Below are 24,342 nucleotides of genomic sequence, written 5' to 3'. Positions count from 1 at the left end.
CCCTCCTGATGACATGTTCTGTCCCGCGCAGATCCGGAAGACCACGGCTAGCCAGGTGTACGAGATGCTGCTCACCTACAGTGACATCATGGCTGAGGACGTCCTTGATGAGGTCATGGCTGTGCTGGGCACCACGGCCTGGTGAGTGCGAGGCCCCTTCCCACCTTCCTGCCGGGAAGGGGCGGCTTCTCCGTGAACGGGGACATCCAGAACCTCCTTTCCTGTCCCTGAGGCCTCCGGAGGGACAGGGAGAGCGAGGGTCCCAGCCCTTGATGCCTGTGCTCCGAGGAGGTGGTGACTGTGTGTCTGCCTGCAGGTCCCCACTGATAACCGAGGGACTGGGCCGGCCCCCTGGACACAGGGAGGGGAGGGGGCGCCTCCTGTTGTGGGAAGGTGCTCTGAGCACAAAGGCGGACGGTTCTGAGCACTAACCGTCTGTCTCTGGGGTCTGCTCTTGCTAGGCGGTAGCACCTCGGGCTTTGATGCTGACGGGGTCGTGTCGGGAATACCGAGAAGGGAGCAGCACAGGGGGTGGTGTGCCCACTGGGGTTCGCGCTCGCGGGCTGGCCGTGGCCTCCAAGGGAGCAGGAGGGTATGGAGGGCCTGACGCGGGTGCCTCTCCTGAGGGGGCCCGTGGGCCTTTGCTCGGCCGTGTGGGAAAGCCCTAGCGATGTGTTCAAACCTCAGAAAGGGCGGAGTAGGTGTCCCCGAGAGCCGGTTCTTTCCGGGGCCCCCGGGGCCACTGGCTTCTCCTGGGTCCCTCAGCGCAGAGCTGGGCCCTGGACTTGTCTCTGGTGCAGTGTCCTGCAGGGCCTGTCAGCTCTCTGACCCGATGCACTGGGGTGGCAGGGGTGAGGGTGTGTGGGGAGTGGGGACGGGGCTGGAGGGCATGTGGAGAGCGTGGAGAGCAGAAGGGTACAGCCCAGGGGTGCAGGTTCAGTGGGGCACGCTGGCTACCAAGTCCCAACAGCACGTGGGGGGACCCGTCACAGTCAGGACTGTGCTCGGTCCCGCGTGCACCCCTGCAAGGCGGCCCCTTCCTCCTCACCCACCGTGGAGCGGTCCGGTGGTGGCCCCCGGAGGGCCTTGTGCTGCTCGGGCCCGGGCTTGGTCGGGGTCTGCATGCTTGCGTCCGCAGGCGGGGGCTGAAGGACAGAAAAGGGCCCTTGGTTTCGGGGCTTCCTCGAGGTTCTCGGGGAGACACTGACCTCGGGGATGAGGGAATTGAGTGAACGTCTTTGAAAACTGCAGAAGACGTGGGTGCCCGAGCAGCTGGGGTCCCGTCCCCCGGGGCCCTCCCGCTTCAGCGCCTGTGGAGGGAGCCGTGGTTCTCCCTGCGCGGTGCCCCCCACGCGGTCCACGGCACGAACACACAGGGACCCTGCGGCGCAGATCGCGGCTGCAACCTGCCGCCCTCTCCCCGTGGGGCGCACGGGGCTCTCCCCGCACAGCCCAGGCCCCTTCTGCTGAAGGAAACTCCAGAGGAATGTACAATTCGTTTTTTGATTCTAAAAGAAAAAGATAATCTCTATTTTTAATGAAAGTGATACAAAGCTTTCAAAGTCAAGTAAAACTTTGAAAACCCACCTACCCCACCTTTCTGAGTCTCAGCATTTCCGGCCAGTCTGCGGCCGCGCCTCCCCAGTTTCCCCAGAAGGGTGCCAGGAGCGGGGGCTTGCCTGGTGCCATCTGCCCTGGTCTCCCTGGCTAAGATGCTGGGGTTCTGCGCACCCCGCGTCCGTAGCTTGTGACAAGCCTCCCGCGAGCCGACCGTCCCCGCTGCTGAAGCTGCTCTTGCCTGCTCTTCCCCAGGGATGCGGAGCTCCCACTTGTTAGAGGCCAGCGGAACCGCCTGTGTGACCTCCTCGGCGTGCCCAGACCTCAGCTGGTCCCCAAGGTGAGACCCAGGGGCCCTTCCCATGTGAGATCTGAGTGCGGCTCCTGAGCCTCCGTCTGAGCTCGAGTCTGGGCCGGTCGGGTAGCACAGACTGGCGTGTTCCCCCCGCCGCCTGCCCCTCATGTGCTTTGCCGGCTCCTCGTCGCAGGCTCCTGCCTGCCTTGTCCCCACTGGGCGCGTATCAGGACAGGCCGTCTGCCTGGTGGGTGGCCGTTCTGTGCTGCCAGCCCTCAAGCTCACGCCTCTCACACGAGGTCCTTGGTGCCGCTGTCTGGTTTCCACCATCACTGCCTCCCTGGACACTTGTCCTGTCTGGGGACTCTGGGACTCCTGGAGTATCTGGGGCTGCCCCATGAGGTGTCCATCTTGCATGGCGGCTGTGGATTTCGGAGATGGCAGGGGCCCGAGCTGACCGTCGGGTCCTGCGGGGTTGTCGGACACGCTCGCGAGGGAGCAGGGTGGACCCGGGCGGTGGGTCCCACCGGTGCTCACGCAGCGGCACGTGCTGGGACGCCGGACCCGGAGCTGGTTCCTGGTCCTGCCTTGCTGGCCGTATCCCCCTGGCCGTGCGTCTCGTCTGCGACTGCTTTTGAGCATTTCCTGAGTGAGAACGTCCATCCAGATATGAGTGCTGTCCAGCTCTGTGCCCACGGGGGACGAGCACCGGGGACGGAGGGTCCGTGTTCGTCCGGCAGGGGCGCGGGCACTGCTCAGCCTCCAGAGCTCCGTCATGGCCTGGCCTGGGGCGCCCTGCACTGTCCCCCTCGGGGCACGGGGGTCGGGTGCTCTTGGACGGAGGACCCCTGGCCATGAGCCTGGAGTCCTGCTGGAGAGCTGGCAGGATGTGGGGCCGGCTGCGGTCGTCCGGGCAGACCTCAGCCCTGGTTCCAGCTTCGTGGCAGGTGAACCGCGGGCTCCTAGAGGGTCCCCCGAGGTGGCACTCCAGACTCTCGCCCCTCTGCCAGCTCACACCCACCTCCAGCATCGTGTGCTCCGCTGGGCGCTGGACTCCGGTGGTCTCCGCTCTGGGCAGAGTCCGCGTTCGTCCATCTCCACGTCGGGCTCTGTTCTCCGAGAGGCCGAGAAGCTGCAGCTGCCCCCACCCGCCTGTCTTCTTGGGGTTGCTCCACGTTGGAGGCAGTGGCCCGGGCTGCCTGTGGGCTTCAGTCTGGGCCACCGTCCTGATGTTCTGACCGCCCCCATAGAGATGCTCTTTGTAAGAAGGCGCTGTGCCCTCAAGTCCGCTCCCTCCATGGGAGCGCAGCCGCTCTGGATTGCTGGTCGTCGTTTACATCTGTTTCCTTCCGTTTAAGTGGGACACTTACAGGCGGTGACCGGGTCCGGTCTGTCTGGATCTACGTTAGTCACCTCAGTTCTTGGAGCGTTTAACGTGCGCTCCAGGTTCCGTCAGGCTCCCGCCCGCCCTCCGTGCTTCTGGTCTGACCACACGCGTCTCTCATCTGCACACGGACTAGGCGGGTTTATTCTGCCTCTGGTTCTCCCAGTGGCTTCTCCCCTTCCCGTGTCCTGTCCGCTTTTCAGTCTCTCCTTCTCCGGGCACCCGCAGTCAGGCTGTTCCTTCTGGGTGGTGTCCCTGCCTCCCGTCCGCAGCCGCCCGGCGTGGTGGCTGTGCCCGCCCGTGTCGGGCCCGTGGGCGGCTGGGGCTCTCCAAGCGAACGCCCGGTGCCCACTGCCCTCAGGAAGCCCTGGCGCGCGGGTGCGTGAAGGTGGGGGCAGAGTCCCGGGGACTCCTGGCTGCTACGCCGGTCGTGTCGGCTGTGGGGCCTGGGTGAGGGATCGCCGCTGATGGCCTGACCCTGTGCTGTGTCCCCCGCAGCCTGGCCCCCGCTGAGGCCCCCTGCCCGGCCAGCAGGGAGGAGGAGCCTGATGACCGTCCGCATGCGACACCGGACGCAGCGCCGAGGGACCTGGGGTTCATCACCACGACGATGGCTTTTCCTCACGCGGGTCCTGGGGTGTCAGTGCTTTCGTCTTCACGACCGCGGGAAGCCCATCTATAAAAACCATGTCCTGAGCAGTCCCATGTCTCTGTCTGACACCGATGGGGGTGGGCGACCAGATGCAGGTGGGCCAGGGGAAGCCCCGGCGCTGCCTCCCCTCCTCTGCCCGCCGCGCCCCCTGCCCGTTGCTGTGCCCAGCGCATGTGGGTGTCACACGGGGTCCCGACCCCTCACGGTTTTGTGCAACCGAAGAATCTTGCCCGAGACCCCACCGGAGCGGCTCGTGGTGGGGACCCGACGGCAAGGTGGGGAGTGGCTGCACCGGCACCGGCCATGGTGGACCCCCGCCGGGCGGGTGCCGGCTGCCCTGGGGACACCCGGGAGGTTCCACAGCTGATTCGCGTATTTCCCAAAAAAGAGCCTCTTTCCAGCTGCCCAGAGTGGACCTAACCTGAAGGCCAGTGAGGTTGCCGTGCACGGAAGTTCACCGCCTTGGGGCCTGCATGGCCGCGCCCTGTCTGCTCTCTCCCGGGTCGAGGCTCGGATGCGGTGTCGTGGGTGGTGAGAGAATTCAGCGTCCGAGGCGAGGGCTGTGCCGTGGTTGGGGCCACGAACCGAGGGTGGACCGTGTCTGGGCCAGCGAAGGAGCTGCCCTCGTGGGCGTGTGTGGCGATGGGGCCAAGGGACCCGGTGGGTCGCGGCAGGCGCGGGTGCTGCTTCCGTCGTGGGGAGTAGTTTGCCCGCCGGGCTCAGTCGCTGACTTGGGGGATCATTTACCTTCCCTGGGCTACACCTGATCACACCCCCTGCAGGAGAAAGTCTGGTGTTACTTTGTGGATTCAAGCCTTAAAACATGCTTCCTTCCCAGAAACGAGGAGGGAGGTCTCCATTTCATTTCATTCTTTAGATTTTATTTACCCATTTGACAGAGACCACAAGCAGGCAGAGAGGCAGCAGAGAGAGAGGGAAGCAGGCTCCCCGCTGAGCAGAGAGCCCGATGCGGGCCTCGATCCCAGGACCCTGAGATCATGACCTGAGCCGAAGGCAGAGGCTTTAACCCACTGAGCCACCCAGGCGCCCCGGAGGTCTCCATTTTAGATGGAAGACCAGCCAGACCCCAGGACACACACGGCCACGCTCCAGACACAGAACCGAGCCTCCCCCGATCCCAAGCGCCTGCGTGTGCTGAGCTGAGGCGCGTGGGGAGCGCTCGTCTCAGGGGCAGCATGGGGGTTAGGACGTAAGGCCCACGTGCAGCTGGGACCCGGGGAGGCTGCTCCTGCGCTGGCAGCAGAGATGACCCCAGCGAGGGGACAGCATCCCGTCACCATCTCCCCCTGCAGCTGGGTGGGGAGAGGAGTCTCCTGGAGGTTCCCTTGGAGGGATGGGCAGTTCTTAAAGCTGACCTGGAACATACGGTCACGTGCGCACGGCCCCCGCCCGCCCACCCCGCGCGTGGTGCTCCCAGACAGCGGGCAGAAGCGGCCGACAGACTCTCCCCGGAAGAGTGCGGGTTCATCTGTATGGAGAGGCTGGAAAGAACCCAAACTAATGTTCCAGAAACGTCACAAAATAGACAAATGGGAATCACCAGACCCCAAAACTGCGATGTTGGTAATATGAGCCGCAGAACATTTGTTTTTGAAAGAGTTAGAAACTACCCAGAGGAGAATTATCCAGGAAAAAGCTCCCTGGATAGATTTAAACAACCAAGTAGACACAAGCTGAAGAAATTACCCAGAAAAATAGGAAAGAGGCCTCAGAAAGAATCGGCCCGGTGTGTACAGAGGTCTCATGGGGGCTCGTCCCCAGATACCGGAGCCCGCAGACCCACGCGGCTACCACCCTGCCCACCCCCCAACCACAGGGCCTGGCGCGGAGCAAGGGAGGGGGCGGCCGCTGGGCAGAGCCGTGGACGCGGGGAAACCATCACATCCAGGTGACACAGGGCTCGAACGCACAGCTAGGTGTTTAGCCCTGGGGCTGAGGAATTCTGGGGTTCTTTGGAGGGGGAGGGGTTAGATCCAGGCAGAGCAGAGCCCGACATGGGGCTTGATCTCCCCACGCAGAGGTCACGGCCAGAGCTGAAGCCAAGAGTCGGACACTCACCGACCGCTCAGGCGCCCTGGGCTGAGTCAGTCCTTGGCAACAACCCAGATGCCAGGAGCAACCCCCTTCCCACTCGCAGAGCAAACTACCTCCAGATGCTGCTGGGTTTGTGGGAGCAGATTCGCCCCACTCGGAGCCCTTGCTCTGGTGACGGAAGTGTGGGCGGGGAGGCTGTCCCCGCGGGGCACCTCCGTGTGCTGGGGACAGTGAGCAAGCGGCAGGTACACGACACGAGCAGGGTCTGGAAGTGGACAAGAGGGGTGGGGGTGTTCAGCGTCAACACAAACGTGTTTCTAGAAGAGCCGAGCGGGACGCCTGGTTCTCCCGCCTCGGAGCAGCTCCCCCTGTGCCTTAGGCTTGCACGCAGACCCTGCTTCTCGTTCTGACGCCCACGCGCCCCATCACGAGCCCACTCGGGAGGGAGCCTTGCCCTGCTGGTGCGAGCCCTCACCCCGGGCTCCTGCCGGCAGGGCCACCCCTGCGTCTGGCACGAGTCACTCGGGGCACAGCATATCCGTGGCCTTGTTGCTTGGGTCCTGGGACAGGCAAAGGGGAGCCCACGGTCACCCACAGTCACTCACGGCTGATGGGTGTTTGCCCTTGGCGGGTTGAGCAGGGGGTTCCCAGGCCTGGGAGACGCAAGCTGCCAGCACGCCCACAAACGTGACCCCTGCCCACGGCGGCCAGTCAGGAAACCAGGCCGTGACCCCTGCAGCCAGCAGCCTGAGGCAGCCAGGACACTGTCGCTCACTGCCAGCTTTCCTGACTCAACGCCGCCTGCAACCGAGGACCTGCCAGACGAAGCCAGCCGTGGCTCTGACCAACCTCGAGGCCAGCCCTGGGCCCCCGCAGGCCTGCCCCGCGAGCTCACAGCACGCAGCCTCTGCTCTCGGTCGGTGCCCCGTATTTCCACACGTGGGACCAAGTCAGACCCAGGAACCGTGCCGGGATTTGCCCCACGTAGACACTCAAGCATCCACCACGGCGGGAGCAGAGCACGCAGCAGCTGTCGTCCTCGCCGCGCGGACGTCTGTCAGGAGCGCGAGCTAACGAGCTCCTGGCTCGACAGATGGGAGGATGGCGGTGCCCCCGGGGGCAGGGGAGCCTCCCACCACTCACACGGTCAGGGACGTGTCCCTCGGGCTGTGGGCTCTCGACTCTGCAACTTGGTGTGTGTAGACCACGTCCTGGTTCCGGACACGCTCACACACATGCCTGCAGGGAAGGGCCAGCCTCTCACGGAGCAGCGTCCGCCGTGCATGTGGTGCCAGCCCTGCCTTGCCTGTTCCCCCTCAGGGTCATGGGCCACCTGACGCTCGTGCCCCCAATCCCACGTACCTGGAGTGGCTGCCAAGGCCCGTCAGCTGAAGTGCAGGAAGTCCTGGCCTTCCCGCAGGCGCAGCGACCTCAGGTTGTCCTCAAACGCACCCCCGGTGAGGTCCTGTGGGAGGGACAGCATGTCTGGCGTGGTCCAGGCCTCTCCCAGCCTGCACTGGGACCCCCGGAGGCCCTCCCAAGGGGGCCCGGGGCAGAGTCGCCTGTGGCTACCTGCCAGGTGGTCCACGATGAACTGTTAAGCGGAGAGGGGCGGGGGATCTTGGGGGGTGGGGACGTTGTGAAAAGTTGACCACGGTGTCCTGCTGGTCACCAGTGGGAAGGAGGTGGGGGGCTGTCCTCTGAGGCCTACACACCTCCCAGCTCGAACTTGGGTCCCTCGCTGCAGAGGCAGCTAACACGGGGACTAAGGGCAGGAAATGGCCCCACTGGCAGGTCTCCTCCTCCCGTTTCTGGGGCACACCGGCCTTCCTCTGTGCCTTGTCCAGGGCTCCCAGGACGCTCTGGCTTCTTTCTGTAGGGGCCTGAACCCGGACTCGAAGAGAGGTCAACGGATCCCTTCCTGCCCCTCACTTGGCTCCGTCCCTGCACGGGGGAGAACACGGGGACACGGGGCGCAGGAACGACCATATGGGGACATTCTCCATGGGGATGGCTGCACAGGGATGGCCACATGGGGACACGCTGCACGGAGAAGGCTGTCTGGGCACGGCTGCACAGGGACACACTCAGGTCATGATCCCAGGTCCCACGTTGGGCGCCCAGCCGCTTGGGGAGTCTGCTTCTCCCTCTGCCTGCCGTTCTGCCTACTTGTGCACGCTTTCTCTCAAATAAATTGTTTAAAAGAAAATAGCTTTTCCTGGAAGAATCTGTAAAAAGGCAAGTCTCACGTGGGAGAAAACACTTGCCACTCCCAACTGAGGACGGACGGACCAGAGTGTGCACAGCCAGAAATCAGCAAGGCTAGGACCGAGGGCACCTCCCGACTGAGCCCTGGTCTGGCCTCAGGAAGGTGCGTGTACAGAGGGCACCTCCGGGGACCCTTCCCATCTGCTCCGACATCACGGCCATGTCATGGCTCCGCCTACCTTGTTGCCAGGCCGGAAATGACCAGGGCCCACGGACGACGGGATGGTATTTGGGAGTGAGTGAATGTAGTCATCCAGCCACATGGGCCAGCCTGACTTCGGCAAGGAGACCGTGGTCCCCAGGGGGGCCGAGAGCAGCCCGCCCCCTGCACCTGTGACCTCAAGGGAGGTAAAGTCTCAGGATGGCCCTGGAGACGGGACCACGGTGCTCGGTCAGAGGTGCTTCTCAGCCACGCTTCTACCCGCCACAGATCCTCGTCTCGGCCAGAGCCTCTGAGGAGCCCCTGGAATGGGCCTCGAGTCTGGCACTTAGCAAGTTCCCAAAATGCTGCTTTTCCAGAAGTGCAGCCCGTTTTGTGAGGGCACCGTGGCAGCCTCTTCTGGCACCCTGGGTGGCCTCCCCAGAGCGGCGATGGCCACCTCCCCTCGTAGCCCACAGCTCCACACAGGTGGCCCAAACCAAGGATGTGGACATCTGGCTGCAGGTCAGACGTCTGTGATCCCACAACTGGGGGCCTGGAGCAGCTGCTCGGTCATCGCCTGACCCCCACTGGGGCAGTGGTCGGCACTTACCAGCTTCACACAGATGACGAAGGGGGGCCGGGCAGCTCGGAAATGCAGAATTGGAACACGAGGCTTAGGCCTTTCCTGAGAACAAGAGGTCTTGTGGGCTGGGGTCCATGGTAGTCCCACAGGACGCCCTGCCATGCTGGACCTGCACGCCGACAGGGCACCTGGACTGACCCCTCACCCCTACCCAGCTCCAAGGTGCACAGCAAACAGACCTGGGCCAGGCGGGGACACAGGTTGTTCTGGGTTCCGAGATCCCCAGCAAATGGGGCCACCGCTGCTGGGCCTGGTGGCCTTCCCCAAGGAGGAAGGCTCTGGGCAATGGCTGCTCCACATACCCCGGGTCAGAGCTGGGGTGGTGTGGACAGCCCATGTGGGATGAGGCCCTTCCTGGGGCGCTGGGCCCACACACCTGAGAGTCCTCGTGGCAGTAGAACCCTTTCCTGATCTTGTTCTCGTCCACGTCACAGAAGGCAACCACCTGGCGGGGGGGCGCACAGGACACCAGCCTCAGGGATGGGAGACGGGGGGGTGGGGGTACGGAGCTGCTGGGCGGGATGGAGGAGGTCGGGGCGGGGGGCTGGTGGCCCACCTTGCGTCGTGCCTCAGCCGTCAGGCTGCGGTAGAGCCGGCGGCCCTGCCTGCCCGCGTTCCAGATGGTGAAAGCTGTCCAGCGCGGCAGGACCCGTTCTTCCAGGAAGCGGACACGGTGGGTCCAGATGGTGGTCCTGGCAGGGAAACGGGGCGGGTGAAGCAGGTGCGCGGGGCCCCGAGCCGCTCCCAGACCTCCCTCCCCACCCAGCCCTGCGGGGCCCCTTCTCTAGAGCTCACGAGGCGCCGGCCGGTGAGTGAACGAGTGAACGAATTAAGCAGTGTCGCGCTGCCCCCCCCAGCCCCACGTGGACCCGAGGATGTCCCTTATCACGTCCACAGACTCAGGCCTCGAGGGACGCCAGGCACAGACCGCGGGGAGCCTGATGGGGAGGCAGCCGCCCCCGCGTCCAGTGAGCTCGGGTGAGCCGTCTCATGCCGAAGCTGGCCGGACCGCCGGCTGGTCCTCTCCGGCGGGGACCCTTCCGTGGGCCCCTTGCTCTGAGCGACGTGGAGGCCCGGCCCCTGCGGTGTACCTCTGCGCCCCACAGAGGCCGGTGCGCTCCGTTGTTCCTGTTCAGCGCGGTCGCGCGCACCGGAGGGGCCTGGGTCGCAGGCAGGAAAGCATCCCGTAAGAATTTGGAGGGTCGGGGCGCCTGGGTGGCTGGGTCAGTTGAGGGTCCGACTCTTGGTTTCCACTCCGGTCACGATCTCAGGGTCTCGCGATGGATCCCCCTGTGGGGCCTGCGGGGACTCTGCCTCAGGCCTTGTCTTCCCTCTCCCCCTGCCCGCTTGTGCTCTGACTCGGAGAAATGGATCTTTACAAGCTGGAGGAACGGTGGAACTTCTCCGGGGGCAGCGGCCCAACCTGACCCCGACGTGTCTCCCAGAGACCCCTCAGCACGCAGGGCAGCCGCCATCGTGCAGACGCGGCCATGCCCGGGGGCACCGTTCTGCGGCTCCCTCGGCGACACCGAACCCAGTGACCTGTGGCCGTTCCCAGGCACCTCAGGGAACTGTTCCTCCGTGGGGGGGGGGGGGGCTGGGGCCTGGCGGGGTACCCGGGGTCCCGGACGCGGTGGCGCCGGGCAAGGGCACGGCAGGCATTCCGACGGCGGTGCCGAGGCCGCGCTGGGGCTGGCGGGCGAGCGGCTCCCCGGTCCCGGCCCCGCACAAGCTCCGGACTGTCTGGCCCACGCCGCTCGCCACCCGCACGGCCACATTCAGGACGTGGAAGGAGTTGAAGGACAAAGGACCAGTGACCATGTGGGAGTCCTGCTCCATGAGGAGGCCTGAGGCTGAGGAAGGGACGGGGAGCTGCGGGTGAAGTCACTTCTAACGCTTCCGCCCTTCTGGGACAGCCGGTGTCAGCAAGCGCCGTGCGGGATCCGGCCCGGGGTCCCCAGCAGCCGAGGGGGACGCGGGGCCACATGTGGCTCTGGCAGCGGCTCCCCCCGCCCCCCGTCCCTGCGACGAAGTTCTGTCAGCACAGCGTCCCGTCCCGTCCCTTCCAACAGTCCCTGCTCCCCAGCGTGCAGTGCGGGGCCCGGTCTGGAGACGCCGGCGACCGTGCGCTACGCAGCAGAGGGACGGCCACGGAGCCCCTCCCGCCTCGGGGGGCCGTCTTCCCCGGTGCTGGTGGGTTCTTACTCGCCCGGGAAGAATCCTCAGTCTTACCAGCTCATGTGGTTTCTGTATTGGATTAAAATCTTTGCGCTGTGAGGGGTAATAACGAGCTTTAATTACAGCCTCAGGCTTGTTGAGAATCAAATTTCTCCCATCTCGCTGCCCAGAAGGCCTCCGGTGAAAGCGCTCCCCGTTGTTCGTTCTTCCGTTTTAAACCGAGCTCGGTCAGCACGTCCACCGCTCCTTCCGACTATCTGTCCTTACTCGTTGTGGGGCCGCCATGTCCCCCCGCAGGGGCTGTGGCGAGCAGAGCAGCTTCCCCAAACCCACAGACCAGCCTCTCCAAACGCACCCCTGCACCCTAGCCCCTGGCAGTGGAGTAAGGAGGGGACGGTGCCGGCCCTGGGGAGGGGGGACTCCGCCCCAGGCAGGACGGCCGAGAGGCCACGGGAGCAGGTGGCACCCGCGGTCACGCGGGGAGGGCAGCGGAGGTTTTCCGGGACAGAGGCAGGACGCCACCACGGACACAAACAAGCCTTTAAACAGGTGGTGCGTGTTGTTCGGGGAGCCCTGACACACGGCGACGTCTCGGGAACCAGGTGTGGCGACGGATGCCACGGACAGCGCGGGCCTTGGCGGTGGGGCTGGGAGAGGCGGCGGGCACGGGAGGGTCAAGGCCTCGGGGTCGGGATGCCCCCGTCTGTCAGAAGGAGCGATGGACGTGCTGACCGAGCTCGGTTTAAAACGGAAGAACGAACAACGGGGAGCGCTTTCACCGGAGGCCTTCTGGGCAGCGAGATGGAAGAAATTTGATTCTCAACAAGCCTGAGGCTGTAATTAAAGCTCGTTATTACCCCGTGAGGTTTTGCCACTTACACGCAAAGATTTTAATCCCAAACAGAAACTACATGAGATCACCTCTTTGGTTTGTGGGTGGCAAAGCCTCGCGCTGCAGAAAAAGCGAACAAGCTCTCAACAGAAGACGATGATCTCCTGCAAACAAGATGACGACTTGTAGGGACAAAGCCCAGTTGCCGGTGGCCTGGTGCTTCCGGGACACACAGGCTCCTGCCACAGCAGAGGCCCCCTCCAAGTCCTACAGTGAGATCCCCTCAGGGATTCCTGAGGGATCTGTCTTCAGGGAACCTACCGTGAGAACACACAGACAGGAACATTCATGATGGTGACAGAGGAGATCCCCGAAGTCCCATGCCTCACAACATACAGGAGATCCCCGAGGTCCCACATCTCACGGGTCTAATTCCTACCTAGTTCTAATTACGATCACCAAGCACTCGTTCTAAGTTCCACTAGGTACACCAGCTGGAATTCCTCTATGGACTGGCTGTGCTTAGGAACAGCAGAGACTAGGCCTGACTTCGGAGGGCTTCCTGTAAGTGGAATCCCACAGTACGCAAGCCCCGTGCCTTCCGCAGTAAGCGTTTGCTGTGACGCGAATCCCGGTTCCTGCCGCAGCAGTCGGCTTCCTCTCCCTCAAGGCTGAGCGCCGTCCACCATGACCTCCACGCGCTTCCTGATGGACATCTCCTAACCCTAACCCTAACAGCGGTTGAGCAAGGTTTCCACTTCTTTTACGCTAAGCACCTAGACATGGAATTGCTAGGTCACAGGGATATGAATTTCATTAATGAGAAAAGTGCGTTTTCCAGACAGGATGTCCCACTGACACTCCTGAGAACAGTGTGCGGCCTTTCTGCGAGATCCACACCCTTGCCACCATCTGGAATCGGCACATGTTACTTTTAGCCCTCCTGGTAGGTGTCCATACCTGGTAGGTACGTGACGTCTTTGCTGCTGGGGTTCCTCACACGCCTCCCGCTCGCTTCTCCCTCAGACACAGACCGTGAATGTTCCCGCTCATCTGCCACTCATGTTCCAATGGTGTCGTTTTAGGAACCAATGTTTTTTTAATTTTGGTAAAGCTTCATGACTTTGTAAATGGTTAATGATTCTCATGTCCTCGCTGTAAGTTTTTGCTGATCCTGAAATTATGAAGGTGCTGCCTGCGTCCCTCTAGAAACTTCCGATTCCAGCTGTTTCTAGGTTTCTAGGCTTATATCTGAGATCCCACCAGAGCAGTGTTTTCTATACGGCACGAGACTCTTGCTCTTTCCTTCTTCTTTTCCCATGTGAATATCTGGTGGTTCTGCTTGTTGAAAATATCTTCTTTTTCCATTAAATGCCTTTGGAGACATTGTTGAAAATCAATCTATTGTATAATTTTCAACGTATTTCTGGATTCTCCATTCCATGGTCTCTCCTGATGCTGTTGCGGTTTCCTGGGCCCTGTGAGTCCCCAAAGTTTATTCTTCTCGAGATTGTTGAGGCCATTCTGGGTCCTTTAATTTTGCATGTGAATTTTAGAATCAGGATCAATTTCTGCAAAGAAGTTCAATCCACAGCTCGGTCTGGGCAGAACTAACATCAAAGTCACCAAATCTTCCAACCCATGAAAGGGACGTCCCTCTGTCCCTGTTATGGGTTTTCTTTAATTTCCTTCTGCACCTGCTTGTACTTTCCAGAGGACATACACACTTTCTCATGTTTACCCACAAGTATTTTTTTTTTTTTGGTGCCATAACACGTTTCTTTTTTTTTTTTTTAAGATTTTATTTATTTATTTGACAGAGATCACAAGCAGGCAGAGAGGCAGAAAGAGAAAGGGAAGCAGGCACCCTGCTGAGCAGAGAGCCCGATGTGGGACTCGATCCCAGGACCCTGGGATCATGAGCTGAGCTGAAAGCAGAGGCTTAACCCACTGAGCCATCCAGGCGCCCCCATAATACATGTTTCTTGATTGTTTTTTTTTTTTCCAGTTGTTCATTGCAAGTGTATAGATTGTGTGCTTTAGTGAATTCCACAAATTCTGACATAGCATTTTAATTTCATCAAATTGAATTTTTTTCTGATTTCCTTTCTGATTTTTTCCCTTGGTTGCTTAATTTCCAAATATTTTAGATTTTTTAAGATGTGTGAATGACATCTAATTTAATTCTATGTGGTTATAAAACACACCTTGTGTGATTTTAATCATTTGAAATGGATCCAGAGCTGTCGGTCTTGCACCTTAATGGAACGTGTTCTGCAGCTGAGTGTCACAGTCTATAAATGCCGGCCGGGCCGAGGGCTAATCCCAGTCCTCTGCGCCTTGCAGGGCTCCTTGCTTCTCCCAGTCACGGAGACGGACCCAAAACCTCCAGCTGGAACTGTGCAGGAAATCTGTAATTTGCCTACTTCTGTCTGGTTGTGTTCATGGGCTTGGAGACTGATGAGACGCACAGCACACATCAGGGACTGCTCTCGCCCTCCTGCTCCGGGGACCTCTACCCCGTGGCGCAGATCACACTTGCACAGAGTCAGCGGTGTGACAGCAAACCCAAAGAACGGAGGTCCCGTAAAGCTACCGTGGAGAAGTGCGGACTTAACAATAAATAACCAAAATCAAGTTCTTCAGCTGAAAACAAAGAAACTGAATTTCAACGTGCGTGCAAATGCCCAAGGACCTCCTGAAGCAACCCGGGACCCTGAGATGGCACCGCACACGACAGTGGAGGTGGACGCCAGAGCCCCCCCAGACGTAGCTGCCCCACGGGGAAGCCAGGGGTCACGCCCTCCAAGGAAGCACAGCCAACCCCACCTCCGAAAGATGAATGTGCACCCGTCCCCCAAAGCAAGCAGTGTCACAACAGCAAGGCACCAAGGGGACACGTTTCTCACGGTGACAAACACGTGACACACACACAGTTCAAACTGAAGACACAACACCCTTCCTCTGTGTTGCACACCCGCCGCCCTAGCAGCGCGCCCCAAGTGCACACCGGCCCCTGGGGACATGTGGGCCGGCAGGGGAGGGACAGAGGGAGCAACAGACCCCCTCAGTGGGGGCAGAGAGGGCACACTGAGCCAACAGTAACCAAGTCAGACGCGTGCCTGGCTCACTTTGGGGCTCACCGTCCCCTCCCAGCGCAGAGATCAAGACTTCCAAGGAACACCTACGTGTGGGTTCTCTCGCCACAGAAAAGCACACAGACCTGCAGCCTCTGTCCTGGGAGCCCTTGTCCACCGGCCCTGAGACAGCCCCTGCCCCCCACGAAGGCCACAGTCTCTGCACACCTGGCCCGCCCTGCGCCCAGATTTCCCGCCTCGTGTGAGAGACCTGACCCCGGGGACCAGCGTCGGCAGCCCACGCCCTCAGCAGCCCCCACACCACGTCTGGAGCCCCGGGGCCCACCTACTCGAGGACAGAGTGGGTGGCGGCGTCTGGGAGGTAGCGGTAGAGGAGGAGGCTCTGGTCCACGCGGACGACCCCGCCGCCCTTCCTGAGGTGGTCGTAGAAGAACAGCAGGTCCTCGGGCACACCCTGCAGGGCACAAAAGACGCGTCATCCATCGCTGGGGTTTTTGACAGAAGACCCACCGGTGGCCGACGCTTCCCACATGTGCATGCCTTGCGCCCGGCCGCCGGCACGTGGGGCTCACGTCAAGGCGGGAGGCACTGGTGTCACCATCGCGTGTGGCCGGCAGCCCGAGGACCAGCCCTCCCCACTGACGGGGTCTCTCTCTGCAGACCCGGGAGCTTTCTTGGGGGGTTCCCTGGCTCATGACCTCAGCCTCCAGCCTCCCACTAGCCCGGCGGGCGGCCGTGCTCAGCCTCGACCACGGAAGCTGGACGCCAGATGCCGGGTCTGCTCCCTGGGCTCTCCTCGATCCCACAGCCGACGTCGAGGTGCGGAGGGGTCTGGCTCTCGCCCACCTCCCCGCTGTCCACAGCGCGGCACTAGGGGTGCGACCGCGAGCGGAGCGGCAATGCAGGGGCCTCGTCACTGACGTCGCCAGGAGGCGCGGCTGCAGGCACAGGCTGGCGACCCGAGCGGCACCACAGGGCGGGGACAAAGCAGACAAACCCAGGATGGAAGCCGCGGCCTCACTGTCCCAAAGTCCACAGGACAGAACTCGGGAGGGGCAGGCAAGCGGAAGGGAGGAGATCCCAGAACACAGAGACCGCGACGGGAGGAAACCTCCCCGAGCCGCTACCGGACAGAGAACACCGACCCCCGACGGCGCCAACACCGGCCACCGGGAAGTGGGCAACGGATCTGGACACATCGTAAAATAAACGGCCAATCCTTCAGCACCTCAGTCATCCGGGAAACGCAAACGAACACGGGAAGTCTCGGCCACCGCAGGGCCTCGGGGCTGCGCGGGGAGGGGAGGGCGGGCGGGCGGCCTCCCCTCGGCTCTTCCCATCGGACAGAAAAAGCACATTGGAAAAGCGTCCGCTGCGTGGCCTCTCTGGGCCTCCAGTCCCCCTGGGGCAGTGACGAGCCTTCTCCAGGCCTTCCCACCCAGGCCAGCCTGCTCTCCCAGGGCCAGCTCAGAACCAACAAGAGCCCTTCTGTTACTTTTCTCTTCGCGTAAGGGCCTCCTGGGGGCATTCCGATTCCTGAGCCTGGCGCGAGGCTGCTTACCACGGCTGGACGCGGTCCTGGGCCATGCCTGTACCCACCTCCAAACCTCAGACTCCCGGCCCCCACCAGCCGCCTCTGCTAGTGCCTTTCCTGATTAAAAAGCCGTCCACCTTGCCCGTTCCAGCTCACCACTGTCTCCGTGCCCCCGGCCCCAGCACACTCGCAGAGTCACCGGTCTGCACCCTGGTCCCCTGCTCCGTCATTCAGCACCTGGACTGCTTCCTGCTGCTTCGGCCACTTGCCCTTCTCTCCACAGAGGAGGAACCCTGGGCTCTTAGCCCTGGGTAGACCCTGGCTCTTCACTGGCCCAAGGAGAATCACCTGAAGGTCAGTCCCCAACGTCCGGTTCTCTGAACAACTTCAGCTCGACCGGTTTCTCTGGGGATGGCATCAGAACGGTGGCAACACTTGATGTCCTTCCCTTGGTGGTGGGCTCTGCTGCCATCTGTGATCTGCCTCCTTATGCCCCAGACCCCCCACTTGCCCCAGCCCCATCACAGATCTAGTCCTGGCCCCTGACCCCTTCTTCCTGATCCCCAATCTCTGATACCTTGTCTCTGACTTCTGACCCCTAGTGCCTGAAATATGATCTCTGGTCCCTGATCCATAGTCCCGTACCTCTGATTGCTGGTTCCTAGTCTCTAGGTTCCTGGTCCCTGGTCTCTGATCTCTGGTCCTCAATCTCTGGTCCCTGATCCCTGATCTCTGGTCGCTGAGCCCCCATACAAAGGGATGCATGGGCTTTCTTTGCCTCCAGGGGCGGCTTCTCCAGGAAGAATTACTTTGAGCTGAAAGTCCTGACGTACTTTGAATTCTGAGACTGCTCAGGGCTGCGAGTTAGGGTGTGTCAGACCTTTAGATCAAGGTTTCCCAGGGAACGTCTCCTGATGTCAGTTTCTGGGCTGTTTTCTACAGAAGAACATAAAAGCATGGATTCATGGTCCAACAAGAACAGTGGCTTCCACAGCACCTGCCAGAAGAGGGCCACCTGCTGGGGCTTCCCTCCACCAGGCCGCTGTTGCACCATCAGGGAGATCTTAGCTGTGCCGTCTGCTGCCCCGGGTGGAGCGGAGGCCCCTGGGACTGGGGGCCCCGGGGCAGGGTCGTGTGACATGCATACAAGTTCTCTCCATTGTGTGGATTTGGGGGAGAAACAGGAGCACAGGGATAGTGCCCAACACCCTAAGACCATGAGTCAGCACACATCTGGGACAACGCGACCTGGTCGCCCATCCCAGCAGGGGGTGAGACGGGAAGGCTAGTCAGTACGGACCCATGTGCCTGCGAGGGGTGGCCAGGCCAGGGCCAGGAGGAGCACGGCGGGATGGTGGCACACGTGCTCCCTGCTCAGGCCAACCCTGGGAATGTGAGGTGCTGCTGGTGGCAGCCTGCACGGCAGGGAGACCGGCCTGGGGCAGGCCCGATTCCCGTTCTACTGCAGACGCTGCTGGCCAGTCCCCCGGGGGCGCTGGCCGGTAGATGTGTGAGAACGGCTCTCCTCCTGGAGGCTGAGTCTGGGCAGCTGTGAGGGACTCGGTCCAGCATGGGGGGGGGCAGTGGAGGCCTCTCCCTCCAAAATGACAGGCATGAACCGAGGCTGGGTGAGGTCAGGATGGGGATGGACTTGGCCCTGAGCTGACGGTCCACGGGGCCGGCCGTGATGTCGACAGGAGGGAAGCAGGCTCAGAGCAGAAGGGGCTCACAGCAGGACAGTGGCCAAGGTTCCAAGCCGGAGTCGCTGCCCCTGCCTCCCAGCCCGGGGTCTCCAGAGCCCTGTGGCCCAGACCCTCTGCTGCCTCTGTGCATCCAGGCTCCCTCCTGCCCCCAGCCCAGCAGCTGGTGGGGGTGGTGGATATGGGGCCTCATCCCAGTCCAATAGCAAAGGCCTGATGAGCCCTTCACATGCCCACTCTACCTCCTCCCACTGTGGAGACCAGACCTCACGTTCTCAAAGCCTCATTTAAGGGAAGTTTAAGGGAAAATAAACAAATGGACCCTAAACTTAACTTTTTAATTGGGTGTAGGAGCATTAACTGTAAGACTGTGGGGTGGGGCCGAGGGAGCGCAGGCGAAGGTCGGGGCTCATTTCTGGGGCACACGCTAGAGCTCAGTGTGGGCTGAGCGCTGCAGGTGGGGCCCCGCAGGTAGGAGAGGCTTTAGGGAAGAGCCCAGCTTGGGCATTCTGTCCCAGGGCCACCTGTCCCTCTCCTGCAGTCACCCGAGGCAGCATGGCTGACAGCTTTACACCAGGATGAGGAGGCCTGGGGCCTGGGCGCCTGCAGCCCTCACACAGAAATCCCCAGCGGGTGCCAGGGCCCTGGACGCACTTGGGGAAGCTGGGCCCAGCCAGCGGCAGGAGGGCTGGACCAGCCTTTACAGAAGAGGTTTCTGAAGCCCTGGGTCCCCGCAGGGAGCACAGTCCCCACAAGTGGGTAGGGCTGGGGGGCTGACACCCAGGGGATGACGGCACCTCCCCTGACCCTAGAGGAGGGGATCCACGAGGGCCCACACTTACCTGCCCGCCTTCATCAAATGGGCCCACGTGGGAGAACCATGCTCGAGAGCAGAACCAGGTGGGCATAATCACAGTCGGGCCATTGGAGGTAAAAACCTGAAAGCAAACGCCAGAAATTAACAGCTCGTCACAAACAACATGCAGTTTGTTTTCCACAAAAAGTGCCTCAGAAAGTGACAAAATAACCTGCTCTTCTCCGTGGGGCAGACGTTCAAGGGGCTCCGCGGCCGGACCGCCCCACGGGGGACGGCAGGAGAGGGGCCAGAAGAACCCGCGGCTCCACCTGGTCCTGACCCTGAGCCTGGGTGAGCGCTTGCTCGCTGTGTTCGAGGAGGAGGCCCTCCTGCTTTTGAGGGACGGTAAAGTTTCACATGAGGACAGAGTACATGTGCTGCTTTCAGTCGTGGCAAGAAAGAAGGGTCCCGTTCGGATGAAACGGGTGGGATCCTCCAAAGACACGTACATCAAAAACGGACTAAAGCAGCAGCAGAAGGTACGGCCAGACCCACCAGAGGCTGGGAGAGCACTTAAAACAGAAACACTAAGCCCACGACGTCCCACAAAGAAACGCAAAGGTCCGGAGGGTCAGCGAGCTCTGTCCCATGCTGCACGAACTGACACCCCCGTCGCAGTCTTCCACAAACGCAGGCGGCGGCAGGGAGCACTTCCTGACTCATTCTGTGTGACCAGCTCTGCCCGGATCCACAGCCCGTCAGAAATACCACAAAACCGCGGCAGGACCCCTAGGAATACAGCTGCAAAAATCCTCAACGAAGAACGAGTGAATGGAGTCCGCTGTTGCAGAAAAGGGTTCTACAGCACGAGCACGTGGAGTTTACCCCAGGACGGCAAGGCTGGTTCGACACACAAAGACGCAGGCGATGTGACACGCCATATTCGTAGATAAAGGATGAAACCACACGACCATCTCGACAGATGCAGAAAAAGCTTTTGACAAAACTCAGTGCCTTTTCATGACAGAACTCGTCCACCTAGGACTAGACGGGCCCCTCGTGACCTGTTAAAGGGCATCTGCAAAGCCCCAGCGCTGATGCCGTACGAAAATGCTGAAACACTAAACGCTCTTCCCCAAAGGTCAGGGATAAGACAATACGTGCTCTCACCACATCTCGCTGACACTGTGCTACAAGTTCTAGGCAAAACGCTTAGGAAATGAGAAAAATAAAAGGCATTTTTTAATACTTTGGGAATGAAGAAGTGAAATGGTCTCAATTTGCAGACGACACAATCCTGTAAGTGTAAAACCCAAAGGCGTATGAACACACACACACACCCTTGAACTGACAAGTGAATTCAGCAAAGGTCCTGGACATGAGACTCACAAAACTCAACTGTATTTCTATACACTCGTAATGAACAACCCAAAAACAAGATTAAGAAAACACTTTGATTGACAACAGCATGAAAAAGACACTCAGAAATAAACAAGACTTGTGCAAGACTTTACACTGAAAATCATGAAACATTTTTTTAAAAAAGATTATTTATTTATTTTCTGACAGACAGAGATCACAAGCAGGCAGAGAGAGGAAGAAGCAGGCTCCCCGCTGAGCAGAGAGCCCGACGCGGGGCTCGATCCAGGACCCTGAGACCATGACCCGAGCTGAAGGCAGAGGCTTAACCCGCTAAGCCACCCAGGCGCCCCATGAAACATCTTCGAGACAAAGACCTAAATAAATGGAAGGACATCCTATTTTCATGGGCCAAAAGAGTAAATATTAAGATGTCAATATTTTCCAATTAATCTATAAGATAAACATAATTCCTAACACAATCCCAGCTGTTTGGTGTTGTTGCAGAAAAGGATCAACTGGGCAGTGGCTGTGCCCGCAGCAGTCTCCCCCCCCCGAAGCAGGGTCGCGCCGTCCGTGGGAGCCAGGCCTGCTGCGTGGGCTGTGCCGGCACCTTGAGACCCAGAGGGTGGAGAGGGAGCTCCGTCCTCCTGATGAAAACAAACGGTGGCCGGAAGGCGTCACGTGTCATCGGGCCCGGCTGGCTGAGAGCGGGGCCCAGGACACGCAGGCACTTCTAAAGGATAAAATCTGGACTCTGGCCAGTGGCAGGTCAAAGGCATGGCGTGAGCACACGACGCCCACGAGAACAGGCCAGATCCTCAGTCCCAGGCTGAATCCAGAATCCAGAATCTCGGACAGTCTCTCCCTCGTTGTGCGGCCTGGAAGCAGGTGGGAATTACGCTGCAGCCTGGGGCCCCGGGGGAACCAGGTCCCCCCGCCGCCGTGGCCAGGAAGTGTTTCCACAAGTTCTCAGAGCACCGCTGCATCGCACAACACAGGTGTGAACTGCGCGGGTCTATGTACACGGGAATTTTCAAAAATCAATACAAGACAGTGCTGTAAACGCATTTTCCTTATGATTTTCTTAGTAACGTTTTCTTTTCTCTGGCTTATTTTACTGGAGGAACAGACCAGAATACATGCATTATTGCTGTTACACTATGGATGAGGCTTCTGGCCCACACATGGCTATTAGCAGTTAAGTGTTTGGGGAGGCAAAAGTCATGCGTGGATTTTCCTACAGAGTCGGCTCCTGAAACCCCACGCTCTCCGAGCATCGACTGTACCTGGACAGGGTTTCCACGGCCCCGTGAGGACAGGCCCGCCTCCTCCCACAGGCCACAGAGCAGACACCCGCTCTCCTCAGCAGCTCCCTCCACCGCCTGGGCTGGCTTCTGTGCCGCTCAGGGAGGACGGCATCACCTGTGTTTGCCTGGAGCCCCCCCTGGCTCTGAGGCCCCTCACTCCAGCCCACACATGTCCACCCCACGTGGACGGCTGTTAGCAGTTCTTGGGAACGCAGTGTCCACCACGAACATCCCTGGGCTTCCTCTTTGTGGGAGGCATCCATGGCCTGTCTGACCGTCTCATAACTTGCATTTTCCCGGGGACGAGGGGCATGCAGAGCCCTGAAGCACACATCCAGACACTTGTCAGCATTTTACACAGAACGAGCCAGGCTGGGTGGTTCCACGAATCTGTGCACATGCGGTGGGACTCAGAGCTGTTCCCGAAAAGGGGAAAACAGCCAGTTTTATTTATTTTATTAACAGCTGTGTTAACTTGGGGACAACTAAGTGTTCTCACTTTTAAATGTTTTTTCCAGGCATCTGTTTACAAAACAAACTCTGAGACACAGAGGGGCTCGCACACAGGCACACCGAGTCCCGAGTGCTTCTATGCTCTGCCAACGTGCGGACGGGCTAGTGAGGAGAGACCCACCTGCAGTCTCTTGCTCCCCTTGGAAGCCTCGCATCTCTCTGTGGGGACGACAGCGGCCACGGGGACAGGAGACACCCCCTTGTGGAGTTCTCTCTTTGGAAACTTGCGAAGGAATGAGCCAGAGCAGGGCTGAGGCTGGGCACATGGGCCCTGTTCCAAGCACTGTTTCGGGCACTGCAGACCCGCCCTGCAGCCTGGGGGAGCCCAGAGGTCAGGAGGCAGGCAGGCCAGCAGGATGGGGCCTGAGGGTTCAACAGCCTCTCAGAAATTCGCCCGACTACAGTTCCAGAGCCCTTTAGACGGTGAATGAATCTTGTTTTAATTTGATGCTGTGTGGGGTGTATGGGGGAAGGGGGCCCAGCAGGCAGTGAGCTGGGACCGGTGGTGGGGGGGCAAGGAAGGCCAGTGACCACTCCCAGCACCGCTGTCCCCTCCTGCTCATCGGCACCGTCTCCGTGGACACGGGCTGCTGTCAGCACCACACATGGGGCTGGTCTGGCAGACACAGCTCTGGAGGCGGGTGTCGGAGCCCCGAGAGCCTGCTGCTGCCAGGGAGCCACCTTCTTCCGCAAGCTCTGCTGTCACTTCTGACAAGGCCACTGGTCCCATCGCAGGGGCCTCACCCCCATGACCTCCTCTAACCTGATCACCTCCCAAAGGTCCCCCAATTCTGCTATGTTGAATGTGGGGGACATAAACATGCCGCCATGACAGGCACACCCTTCATCTCCAGTGTGGGGGTGCTGAGAGCGCGGCTCCGTGGGCCACCCCCAGACCCCTAATTGCCCCCAAACTCCAGAGCGTGCATCTGGCTGCCCACAGGCATCTCCCCTTGGTTATGGGACTTCTGTAGTTTCACTAAAGTATGCAGCAAGCTACACACGTGCACACACAGTTGGAGAAACTCACCCACGTGTGCACGCCTGAGCCACACACCACTCCTGGTTCTGAGCTGGCCGCCCCTGCAACCTTCCTCGCGCCAGGGCCGCCCCCCACCCCCAACAGAGGCAACCGCTGGTTCACTTTCCGTCACAAGAAGCGGCCGGCATTTCCTAGGTGCTGCGCCAACGGGGTCCCAACGCCTGCCCTCCTCCTCTCTGGTGTCCTGCGCTCCGTCAACCACACGTGCTTTTCCACACGCCTGCTGATGGGCCACGGGCAGCCCAGGGCGTGTGGTCTCTGTGCAGACGGAGCACATGGCGGGGGGGCGGGGCGTATGGCAGGTGCAAAGCAGGAGCTCCTAGAAAACGGCTCTGCTGTCCCAAGGTTCTTTCTGCTCCGGCCGACCCTGGGCTCCGCTCCGGCCGGCCACACCCCACAAACACTGGGTACCACGGCCTTTTTCATTTCAGACTGCTAAGAGGTAGACACACACCTGTCTCACTGGGCACGCCATACCCTCCTAATGCCCCTGAGGCTGTGCTAATTTGCCATCCAGACACCGAACCCGATGGAGCATGCATTCAAGTCACTGGTCCCCTTTTTACTGGGATGTCTGTGTCCTCAGACTCCACAGAGCTCCATGGAACTCTCCCACTCGGGACTCGAGGCCTTTGCTGGACATGTCCTGCAGACATGTCCTGCATGTCCGGGTTCATCCTTCATGACATCCACTGGGCTGATGAAGCCCACCAGACCCCAGGGACTGGGGTCCCTCTCGGGGTCCCTCTCAGGACCAAAGCGGCTGTGTCTCACCCCATGGCTTCTTGTCTAACCCACGATCACAAAGAAGTTTTTTTCTGTTCTCTTCCGTAAGCTTCATGGTATTAAGTTTCGCATTTAGTTCCAGGATCCGTTTTAAGCTAATTTTTTATAAATGGTGTGAGTTTTTTCAAGTTCAGTTTTTTTGCACGTGGACATATGGATGTCCCAGCACATCTTTTCCACTGACCCTGTCCATAAGAG

At 60.5% G+C, this 24,342-nt stretch overlaps 2 protein-coding genes across 14 annotated transcripts in view; one reads left to right on the top strand and one right to left on the bottom strand.

Moving 5' to 3' along the window:
* Positions 1–3,937, top strand: part of TBCD (tubulin folding cofactor D) — a 155,390-nt gene extending 151,453 nt beyond the window's left edge. The window contains exons 37-39 of one of the 2 annotated variants that reach the window (XM_047709329.1): positions 32–141; positions 1,813–1,897; positions 3,735–3,937. In XM_047709329.1, coding sequence (XP_047565285.1) covers positions 32–141; positions 1,813–1,897; positions 3,735–3,749 — 210 coding nt within the window. In that variant the 3' untranslated portion in view covers positions 3,750–3,937. Of the gene's footprint in view, positions 1–31; positions 142–1,812; positions 1,946–3,734 lie in introns of those variants that run through there. The other variant, XM_047709328.1, reaches the window with a different exon arrangement.
* The window catches only part of B3GNTL1 (UDP-GlcNAc:betaGal beta-1,3-N-acetylglucosaminyltransferase like 1), an 86,084-nt gene continuing 61,881 nt past the window's right edge, over positions 140–24,342 (bottom strand). For 9 of the 12 annotated variants that reach the window (XM_047709335.1, XM_047709338.1, XM_047709339.1 and 6 more), the window contains 7 exons: positions 19,181–19,276; positions 15,434–15,558; positions 9,553–9,688; positions 9,373–9,441; positions 8,964–9,038; positions 7,306–7,408; positions 4,535–4,664 (listed from right to left, as the gene is read on the bottom strand). In XM_047709335.1, coding sequence (XP_047565291.1) covers positions 7,328–7,408; positions 8,964–9,038; positions 9,373–9,441; positions 9,553–9,688; positions 15,434–15,558; positions 19,181–19,276 — 582 coding nt within the window. In that variant the 3' untranslated portion in view covers positions 4,535–4,664; positions 7,306–7,327. Of the gene's footprint in view, positions 1,146–4,534; positions 4,665–4,831; positions 6,209–7,305; positions 7,409–8,963; positions 9,039–9,372; positions 9,442–9,552; positions 9,689–15,429; positions 15,559–19,180; positions 19,277–24,342 lie in introns of those variants that run through there. The other 3 variants (XM_047709332.1, XM_047709333.1, XM_047709342.1) reach the window with 3 other exon arrangements.

The sequence above is a fragment of the Lutra lutra genome, chromosome 16, assembly GCF_902655055.1.
Source record: "Lutra lutra chromosome 16, mLutLut1.2, whole genome shotgun sequence".
In the NCBI taxonomy this organism is placed as follows: Eukaryota; Metazoa; Chordata; class Mammalia; order Carnivora; family Mustelidae; genus Lutra; species Lutra lutra.
The sequence above is the reverse complement of the archived record's forward strand: the minus strand, read 5'-3'. Positions and strand labels throughout refer to the sequence as shown.